At 42.0% G+C, this 11,236-nt stretch overlaps 1 protein-coding gene across 4 annotated transcripts in view; it reads left to right on the top strand.

Annotated features, from left to right (window-relative positions):
* Positions 1–120: 120 nt before the first annotated feature.
* The window catches only part of lama2 (laminin, alpha 2), a 193,327-nt gene continuing 182,211 nt past the window's right edge, over positions 121–11,236 (top strand). For all 4 annotated transcript variants that reach the window (XM_037086256.1, XM_037086255.1, XM_037086254.1 and 1 more), the window contains exon 1: positions 121–284. In XM_037086256.1, coding sequence (XP_036942151.1) covers positions 218–284 — 67 coding nt within the window. In that variant the 5' untranslated portion in view covers positions 121–217. The remainder of the gene's footprint in view (positions 285–11,236) is intronic.

Raw genomic sequence — 11,236 nt, 5'->3', positions numbered from 1 at the left:
GTTTCCCATCTGTTTCTCCCTCCCTCCGCTCTGCCCCCAGGTTTCGACCTGGGGAGAGGGAGAAGAGAGGAAGAGAGGGAGGAGTAGAGAGAGAGAGAGAGAGAGAGAGAGAGAGAGAGAGAGAGAGAGAGAGAGTTGTCCAGAGTTTGGGTGAACTTCTGCCAAACTTCTTCCCGACGTTCAGCTGCACGCGGACCCGCACGCGAGAGAGGACGACATGAAGCGACTGCGGCTCGTGCTTCTCACCGCGTTGCTATGGCAATGCTGCCGTGGCCAGCAGAGAGGTGAGTCCTGACACAGAGACCGAGCGATCAGCATGCCGATCGACACACCAATACAGTGCGCAGTTGGGGGTCATTTACCGCTGGACAACACCCACATGAGCCCGGTGTCAGTCACTCAGGGCTGCTGCTGCTTTCTTATTTCTTATTCAGCTAATCAGTCAACAGCTAGCTAGCTGCCCTCATGAGCTAGCTAATTTGGAAAGAAGGATATTTTTGGTAAGCAAGTTACTTTTCCTCACTAATGTCACTTTTTCCCCCCTTGTCATACTCAGACTTGTTGAAAACTCTCCACTCTGCTCAGGGGCTTCTCTTTACTTTTGTGTGGCCTAACGTACTGTGAACAGAGAGTGGAACATTTTATTTACAAAAAAAAACAACAACAACAAAAAACCCAAATCCTCCCTCCAGTTATTACTAAAAGCACTCATGAATGAACAGAAAGCAGCCGTGGTGACGGGAAAGCGCACGCACGAAAAGAAACTCATGCTCGTGAGATTATTTGAATTGTAATTGGGAGGAAACGTTGAGAGACATGGCGAATGATCAGAGGTCAGAGATGTTATTTTAAGCCCCATAAATGAAGTTAAGCGGTTGAACTTCAGCATGATTGACCCAGACATGGCTGAAGTGTAGCTATGTACTAAAACAACACAAATACATGTCATGTGAACGGCCCCTGTCACATTTACTGCTTAGCCAACATAATAAATGATTACCCACCTTGCACAGTATGTCATTTATTCTTGCAAATTATGTGCACCCCTCTAGGGAGTCCTCATATTTTACTGCTCACATAGTTCAAGAGCATTAGACACTCATAGTGTAGACTGCACACAGTGAGGTACATGATAGTGTATTGGCCTTATGGCTCTGTCACATTGTTAAAAATGCCCAGAAAACGTTCATCATAATAAGTAATACTGATTGTCTGTACTAATCTTTGACTGTTTTAGATTCTGTGCAATTTGCAGAGCTTTCACCTCAAAATTTCTAATTGTGATTGACTTGTTTATTCAATAGTAAGTGAAGTATGTAAGGGATACAGTATATTGATTTCTATAAGTAAACCCACCAACAGGCCATCCTTATTGTATTCCCTTAAAAGAAACAAGTCACAACATGGCCTACTGGTTCTGCTGATCAAAGTTACTTTTCTCTGAGATTTTGTCAGCTGCTACCTTCATAAATGTACATTTAAAGAGACAGTTCACCTCGCAATCAGAGATCCCTAATTTTTCCTCTTACCTGCAGTGCTGTTTATCCTTCTAGATTGTTTCAGTATGAGTGGCCTAGTTTTGGAGATATTAGTTATAAAGTAGGGGTCGACTGACATGGCTTTTTCAGGGCAGAGTGGAAATCGATATTTGGGAGCAATATTAGTTATAGAAATGAGCAATTAGAGTTGAAATGTCAAAATTTCGGACAACCACTGATGAATTCACTTAAGTACTGTTCTTAAGTACAATTTTCAGACGTTACTTGTGAGTACTTCCTTTCTCTGCTGCTTTATCGTTCTTCTCTACTACATTTATTTGATATATTTAGTTTCAAATTACCTTGTTGTTTGTTTTATTCAGTGTTTACAGGCTAGTCATTGTGATGTGTTGCCAATCTGATATTATTGTGGTTGGAGACATTGTGTGCGAGGATGCTGCATCAGAGCCGTGGTAAATGTGTTTAAATTTTGTCGGGAATCTGACAGAAAAATCACTGATGCAGATAATCTGGTCGATTATCTGCTGTAAAGATATCGATCTTATTTTTTTTTTGTCATCTTGAAAACAATGGATCTTCATAGCACTCAGCTTATGGTAATCAAAGCACTAAAAAAACTCAACAGAAGTGTCTCTTTACCATCTGACTTTGTTGTAAGTAGTTTAATGTGGGAACTGTTTACTTTTCACCAAATTACACCTGCTTATTGTATCATAGTGCAGAAGGAAGTGTGTACACACTCATGGAAAAGCGGATAGAAAACTCAGCTAGCAAAGCTAGCTGACATCAGAGGAGGACACCATTAATGTTTACATCTAGCACTGTTGCACAAGCCTCACATCCACAACTAGATGCTCGCCTTCTTCTGTGTGGTAATATGGTTGAAAGAATAAGTATTGAAAACAACATTTAACAAACAGATTCTACATCAAACACATTGACAAGATGAATTCTTTCAATGTATTGTTTTCAAGGCGTTGAGCACCACAAACAGAATGATGTTTATATCCTCTGCATCGCTGTACAGGCAGAAATCGCAGATGAATCTCTCCAAACCCAGACAGATAAATCCACATCAATCTGCATTCAGTAGAAATAATATTTTTTTTTGAAGCAGCCATTTTAAAGATCAATCATGTGCCTTTGTGTGTTAGGGCTGTGACATAGTCAACAATGAAAAATGAACAACAATGCCCTCAGCAGAAACGGGGATTGACAGCTGGGACAAAATCAATATAACATGGTGCATAATAACAGTCAAAATATTCATGCAAAATACAGACTGTTATTATTAGTCAAAATGTCCCACTTGATAACAAAGATGCTTTTCCAATTCTTCCGATGCATGAAAAAGATCAGTAACCCATTTGAACGTATGAGCGTGTGTAGGGTTTGTTTGCTTGTGTGTGTGTGTCGGCAGCGCCAGGGTTTTTCTTTATTGTTGGTGACTGTAGCTTGAGAGATGAGACAAATCTAGCGCTCGTCATGCTTTTTTCTTTCATCCTCTTCAAAACGTCTCCAGCTACTGTTTAACCCAGGAGTGCTGTGGATCTCCTGCGGAGGGGAAGAGGGGACGGTGTGTGTGTTTCTGCATGCTGTGTTTGTGTGTGAGAGAAAGTGAGTAGAAGAGGGCGGTAGAGGCCATCTGCATTAAGAGCCTCATTACCAGGCGTGTCAACCAGGCATGCTCTCTATCAGCGAGAGAGCTCAGAGAGACACCAGGAGATAATCAGAAAGAGAAGAGGAGGAGGAGGAGAAGGAGGAGGAGGAGGGCTGATATGGAGAGGAGAGAGGAAGGAGGGTGTGTTCAAGAGTTATTTGGCATTGGAGGACACATCGGTGATAGAGAAAGGATGGGTGAAGCAGGCAGAAGGAAGGTTCAGGGAACATAAGAGGGGATGAGGTTGGAGCGGCAACATAGAGTTAGTAGGGGATTGGAAGCATACACAAATAATAAAAAGTCGAATGGAAGTTTTCTATACAGTTTCCTCGGTTTCAACATGTTGTGTGTGCTGGTTTGAGGCGAGAGAAGGAAAAACGTATTTCTTGACAAAGATAAGACTTGTTTATGGCCACATAACAAAAAAAGAGAAAACAAGCAAATTTGCAGGAGAGGTAGGCAAAAAAAATGCACAATACCGCCAATCTTGGATCCAACTGGATATAGACTGACAATTTTGCCTCTGCACTACCCCTTTTTTTAATTTAGTGTTTTTTAATTGCTATCCAGGCCAAGACTTCCTATTTCACGCTTTGATCGTCAGTGTTTCCCACACATAGACTTTACTTTGGTGGGCCACCTATGTATATTCACGGCAGTTCAAGTATATTGACACCAATGGACACCCATTTTAGCAATTTGTACCTTTATGTTTTTATCCATCCAAGAGAATAACGCCATACAGGATCAAGTAGCTAGTTGACATCATAGTGTGGACGGTATGAAATATGTTGCTCCTGTGAGGACCTCTTTTTATAGGCTGTACATCAACATCATCATTCTTGTAACATACGTTTTAAAACCCAGAAGACTCTGTGTATAATGCCGGAGGCTCGAGAGCCAAGCCAAAAGATACAGTCGTAAAATGTCACTGGGGAAAACTTTAAATGTTCCAAGAAGTTGCCAGAGAAGTTGCCTCGTTGGTGCTCTGTGTGTATCAATGCGAATGTTACCAGCCTGATTTGCATGGATGGATGTGACGTAAACTCACAAGAGACACCAGTGTGGAATGAACCCAGACAAGGCTTGTGAACCAACTGAGAAATCAACAATTTTATTTAATAAATCCTTGTGACTTATTCATATGTTGGCTATCCTGCAGAAACCTCATTCTGCATCTCCAAAAACACAGACATATCAGGATAGGTGAGAAAACCAATTGATTTCCCTGTTGATGTTTGCTGGACTTTGGCATAATCAAAGGTGCAGCCTGATCCTATGAAACATTTTCTTCTTGGGAGGGTTTATGCTGAAAATATAAGAAATAGTTAATTTGTTGATAAAATGTCTCTTCAGAGCAGCTACAGACGTGTTTATAAGTTTATGGTAATGTGGATTTAACCAAGCCAGACCGAATGTGATGTGATGTGAAATCAGCAGAGTTATCACGGTGGATGCAACGTGAATCCAAAGTGGCTCTCTCTGCCCATCAGAGAAATCAACATTTTTATGAGGTGGATTCACTCCAGTGTCATGATTTTTTATAAAATATGTTGATATCAGTCTGCTATGTTAATGTGAAAGCAGCCAAGCTTAGCTGAATGGATTTGATGGAATACACCGGAGGGAAGGCTCTCAGACTTTCTCAGCCTGGGACCCGAGTAAAATCAGTGTGTCCTAGAAAACAAGAAGGGAGGAAGGGAAGGAAGGGACGAAGGAAATGAGGGAGATTGGATGCATGCACAAGGGTTTTATCTTGTTGCATAATATTCTAGTCTATTCTATTCTATTCTATTCTATTCTATTCTATTCTATTCTATTTCATATAGTTTAGAAATAGTCTATTCTATTCTAATCTATTCTTCTAGAGAAGAAATCAGAGGTAGTTTGTTAAAACATGCTGATACTGATATTCACAATATATATCAATGGTGGAAGAAGTACTCAGGTCCTTCACTTGAGTTATAATAGCAATACCAGAGTGTAACAATACTCCTTCAGAAGTAAATGTCCTTCATTCACATTTGGGTGGTGGTTTCTAGTTCCATATGGTCCAATCCAATCCTAGTTACTTGTGGTCATTTACTTGACGTTAGCTCTTAAGCTACTGAGCAATGGCACGCATCAAGGGTGGGTATGAGTCCATGTGCTTGAATTCAGTCGATCCTCTCAATGAACTCAGCACTCACCAGAGACTCTGGTTTGGTCTTTTCTCTTACAGCAGTACAGCAGCTCCAGTCAGCAGTCAACACAGCACATACACACCCGCCATTTAAGGTCACTCCTGCGGATCCCTGCTGCAGTCAGGTTGATAAACAGGAGTGAAGATCATTCGCTTTTTAATCACAAAAGTTAATCTTTGTGCTCTCTTCCCTTTGTGAAATGGCTCAGAATCAGTGCATAATCAGATGTGACGACTTCCAGAAGATTCGGGTCCATGCACGACTCTCTCCTATAGAGCTCAGCAATGGCTTTGTATCGTGTAGGAATAACTGATCATCCTTTCAATCATTGACAATCACACTGACTGACACTGACAGGCAGTGTGGAGAAGCTATGGGACTATACTGCATAACTGACCGGAAGTTAAAGCCCTTTCTTGCTTTTCTTTATTTAATTATGTGGCGTTTTGGAGTTTTGCACTAAACCTGGTATTTGAAGAAAGAAGTATCTGTGTGCCCGCCTGCACTGGTGCTCAAGATATGTTGCCTGTTTCTAAGTAATTGCATTCAGTCAGATTTCAGTCACTGACTTCAAGACAGCTACGAATTAATCAATGACATTGTGCCAAAGACACATGTCACATGACCACCAACAGGTGTGTGTGTGTTTCCGTCTGTGTACTAGGAATCCTCCAGGGAGCTAAAATTAGCCAGGTGCTAAGTTGGAACACCGGTGTATCCTTCCTGTCAATAACAAAGACAGGCAGCCGACGGAGAAAAGAGAGAGAGGGCTTCCAGTTCGCCCACATTTTAAATCTTAGCTGTTTTCTTTTTTCTTGACACTTGTCATCGTGTGTACAACAACTGTGAATTATCAGAATGATTGCCCCTGAAGATGACAGCTCCTAAAGATCCTGTGGTACATTTTAGATTTGTTTTTTGTAGTTTTGACGTGAAAACTGCTAGATTGCTTTATTAGAGTTTCATTGTGGAGGGAGAGAAAAGTTGATGAAAAAAGTTATCTGACATACTTTTCTATTTTGGTAAAGTTGGAAATAAACACACATTGGGGAGTGGGACTGAGTAGCGGCTCGCTGAGAGAGAAAGGGCCTTTAGACTCTCAATTCTGAAAACGCAAATGGTGACTGGAACAAGATAATTGACGTGACCATTGTGACATTTGTTTATGGTAATTATACCCATGTATCCCAATCAATTTGAGAATAATTGAGGCCTACAGATTTGCACAATGGCTGCACAAACAATGCATGAATGTGTTTCATAAACACAGTCTAATGTTTCATGGGATAGTGTTTATCCTAATGCATGTGTGGCTCAGTTTGTCTCGTATATCTGATGATCTGCATATATCGTGGTTTGTGTACTGTCGGTGTGTGCTCATTACAGTAGCGTGTTAATATTTGACTTGTGCTTTTCCCCCCGTTGGGCTGTGCTGCTTCACACAAAGGCGCATCTTGCACCGAGCAGAAAGTGTGGGTCTGCGCATGTGTGTTCGTGTGGGCCCGTGTGTGTGAGTGTATCCTGGCTGTTTTGTTGTCAGAACAGCATTGATAATGCTGAGGAGAAAATCAATAGTTAATTCTACCAGGGACACAATAGCTGCTCTGCCCAGCTCCATTCTACTGTGAGCTTAGACACAGAAAGAAACAGGGCATGAGTTGATGAATTGGTAAGCGTGTGTGTGCATGTGAGGCTGTACAAGGTGTGCATGTGTACTTGCACCAGCTACTGCACCCGGTCTGTTTACTGTGCCTAGAAAATAAGCAAGGCTGTGGTATGGATTTGGAGGAACGAACATAAAAATTGTAGGTTGCATGACAAACTTTTTAGGCGAGAGGAGAACTCCAAACTGGTTTGAGCACACTCCCTACTTTAGGCTGGAGTAGTCCCATGTGTTTGCAATATATACATGTCTAACAGCATCATTGAGAGGCATGTGTGCCGCAACTTGAAAATTGTACTGGGAGCAGAAATAACCACTAAAATGACCCATCTTCTCTCTGAAGCACCAGTCCAGTGCTGTTTGATGGTTTCATTCCTCTGACCCTTTTTACATTTTCCCACATATCCGCTGCTGCTGCTGCTGCTGCTGCTGCTGCTGGTGGTGCTGTGTGGGTAAATTGCTCTCCAGTAGCATTTTTTTTTACTTTTAGCCTACTAGGTAGCAAACTTGAATAGCAAAAATGCAAAAAGCAGAATGTAGGTTACCCTTTGGGAATTCCACTGCAAAAGTCGTACTAACCATGAGTCATTACATGCAGCACCAAACTCTCTCAAAACTTTTTCAGCTTTGTCATCAATTGAACGCCAAGGGCTGCAAGTGACTACCTCAATTATTTTCATTTTCGATTTATCTGCTCATTTTCTTGATGAATCTATTTATTGTTTGGCAGGAAGAAAGTGAAAAAAAAAGCAAAATGTTCAGATACCGCTCTCGTTTCAAACCCTGCTCGATATTTAGTTTGCTGTCACACAACTACACAAGCAGGGTGCCGTTTAGCTCAGTTGGTAAAGAGGCTTTGTCTCTGTTGCAGTGGCCCTGGGTTCAAGTCCTGTCCTAGGACCCTTTTCTGTGTGTCACTCGCTCTCATTCTTTTTTCCTGTCTTCTCTTGAGCTGTTCTCTCAGTAAAGCAAATAAAAGCTGCCAATCGTCTGATTGAGGCTGAGGCTGAAACAAGTAAATGCTTTGTATCGAGGCAGGGCACACTGGACTTGTATCAAACTGTGCAATGAGGCAGTGCTGAACAAATGATTCAAGATTCTGCTACTGTATATCCTTTTTCTTTCTTCAGTTGTTTTCAAAAACATGACTTAGTGTACTGTACCGCGGGAGAATTCATTGGTCTGAAAAGACCATCTTTCCAGGTCTGTTCACATGTTTCAAGTATTTTATTAAGACATTTTGTAGAAGAAGCTGAACTTTAACAACCCTTCTGGAAATTCCTCCAAGTCAAACTAACTGAAATATTTATCTATATATGTGTATGATAAGATAGATCTGAGTGCATGTCCGCCAAGGGATTTGACACTGTGACCTCTTCGGCTGAAGCGCTGCACGCCTGACATACAGATGTACAGCTGCTATAACAGAGGCTACTGACCCTTTCGCACATAGACACACACCCACATACACACCAGCGTATGTGTCTGCAGCTGCAGAGACTTTCGAATGACCTCCGTTTCTTCATCTTCCTTTCTCTGCGTCGTCCTCTCATCTCTGTCTCGCTCTGTGATCTTTCTGGGTGCTTATATTTTCCCAAGGAGCTTCCTGTGGTAACACATGGTGTCAATAATGAGCCCCCCTACACACACACACACACACACACACACACACACACACACACACACACACACACACACACACACACACACACACACACACACACAGACAAACACACACACACACTTACAGACACTCTCCCCTCCTCCACTATTCGTAATCCCACGTCCCCTCTCCCCTACTTCTCTCTCCCATGTCTCCTCTCTGCTCTTTCTTTCTGTCTCTCCTTTCATTTTCTTGGCTGGATCACGGTCCTCCTTTTTATCTACTTGATCACTTCTTCTTCTCTTCAGTGTATTCTTGTATGTTTTTTGTCTTCTTTCTTTTTTTCCTCCTCTCCTTTCTTTAGCTCCCTTTGAGGACATTTTCATATAAAATCTAACCTTTTAAACAACCAATAACACGCTGGGAATAGTGTATTCATTGTGGCTGATGATGGACTTCCTGCACATCTCAAATAAAATCTGCCCCCCTGCCCCCTCCCCTCCGCTATCTCTCTTTCATCCCATGTCGGAGCACCGCTGACAACCTCTGCGGCCATAGCTGAGCTCAGTGTGTCTGGCCAGAGTTTGTTTGTCTTGCCACCCCTTCGCTGTTGGTTTCTGGAGGTCTTATTGTTTTGCTCCAGCTCAAATCATTTCAGTTCAGAGCCTCCGCTTGTCCACAGCGAACACGCTGAGAGCAAGCTGTCTTTTAACAGGAGAGAACTGTCTGACACAGGCGGCCCAAAGACAGCCATAAAGCGAGACATATGCCCCCCAGCTCTATTTTGGAATTTCTTCGTTTGTTAGGTTTGGTTTGTGTGTGTTTTTCTTTTCTTTTCTTTTTTTTTTTTTTCCCCGAGTCAAACTTTGGGAGCTAGTTCTCAGTTTGTTGATTTTGGTTTGAGGTTGTTTTCCTGTTAGCTGTTTTTTATGTAGGTTGTGTAGCTACAACACTGGGCTGCACAACTTGGTGTCTTGGAGTCAGAGATGATTTATTGTTTAAGCAAAATTTGATGAGTTTCAGTCTTAGATTTTGACACCACGTCTTGTGACTAGGTGGTCCTGGTCCTTGCACAAATCTATTATAAGTAGCACTGTGTGTGTGTTCTTGTACTGAAAACTGTCATAAAATGAATCAGCGATACCTTCATTATCCCTCATTAACACTGAAGCATGGAAGTCATGCTGCATTAGCTGCTGACAGATCCCTTTTTGCACTGTATGTATGAAGTACGTTTAACACGAGGAAAGTTAAAAAGAGCAATCCAGTTTTAAGATTTCCGAGCTGATGTATGGACATTTATCAGAACAGGCTTTGGAGAGGCAGTGGTTGGAACTCCCACCTATGAAAAGGGACAGCACTTCAAGACGCGCATTTATAACCAGTAGTTGATGCTGTTGTAAACAGACGGTGACTGGACATGTCCCGTATGACGTCTTGCGTCACACCGGCAATCCTGACTTTTATCACCATGCCATTTGCCGTTTATCTGATGGAGGTGGAAAAGCACGGATGGTGGAAAACCGTTTATGACCTCATGCTGTCAATCAAGTCATCAAATAAAACGGAACACTGCTTCCGCTTCATTACCATCATTACATTAGCAACCTGCGCTCCTACCCTGCCTGCTCTGCACTGATATTGGAGGAGCGGTGCGAAGGGCAGCAACTTCAGTGCTGGACTTTAGTTACATTTTGGGCTTCATATGCCGCCAAAGAACATTGAAATACATCAAAATGTGCGACTGTCAGGCACAAATGTGTTAGCTGGATAGTTAGTTAGCTACTGAGGCATCACTAGCACAGTTGAAAAGTGTTCCAGGCGAGGGGTGTGTCGGGTCTGGGCCCGAGACGACAAAATCAGTAGTTTCAACAAATGCCCAATAGTGACATGTGTATGTTCAAGGAGCAGTGTTGTTGCCAACTTTAATTTGGTGTCTTAGCTTGGTTATTATTTTTAAAAAAAATTGTGGGTTAATAAACAGCCTCTGTGTAGTTTTGCTGGAAAGGCAGACAGGAAGGTAGCAATAAAAAAGGATGACGCATCCTCAATTAGCGGATCAGCAGGAGTCAGAGGAAAAGAAATCTAATTTGTAGCCTGTAGGCACAGAATAAGAAACTGGAGATTGCTATCTTAAAATTCATTTTTTTTGAGTCTGTTATACACTCAATTCAAAACTTTCTTCCTCAACGCATTAATCACTTTTCAGTTGTTTTCAACCTGTAGTCTGTTTGTTGCAACACACATGTCGTTCACATGTCAGCATGGTCAGCTTTTGTCTGCGCACCATTATTTGGCTTTGTTGTGGCTTCATAATGTAAGACTTACTTGCAAAGCACACTTTGAAAACTCGTGTTCGAAGCTGCTGACCCAGTGTATCAAGCATAATCTGGATAGAAGATGTAATTTTCTGCAGTTTTTTTCTCTTCCTTTTCTTTTTCCTGAAGGAGGTGAGACATCTCAAACTTTTACAGAATAATTCAAGGAATCTCCTCAGCACTGACAGCGAACCCACCAGGCTCCCGCCAACATCAAAATGCTTTGTGGATCATGTTTCAAAAGCAGATTTTTACACGTTTGTTGGCAAGTCTGCTGTGGGTCTCTGTGGTCAGAATGTCTGAGCCGAGG

The sequence above is a fragment of the Acanthopagrus latus genome, chromosome 22, assembly GCF_904848185.1.
Source record: "Acanthopagrus latus isolate v.2019 chromosome 22, fAcaLat1.1, whole genome shotgun sequence".
Taxonomy (NCBI): domain Eukaryota; kingdom Metazoa; phylum Chordata; class Actinopteri; order Spariformes; family Sparidae; genus Acanthopagrus; species Acanthopagrus latus.
Note: the sequence above shows the minus strand (reverse complement) of the source record. Positions and strands in the feature narration are given on the sequence as shown.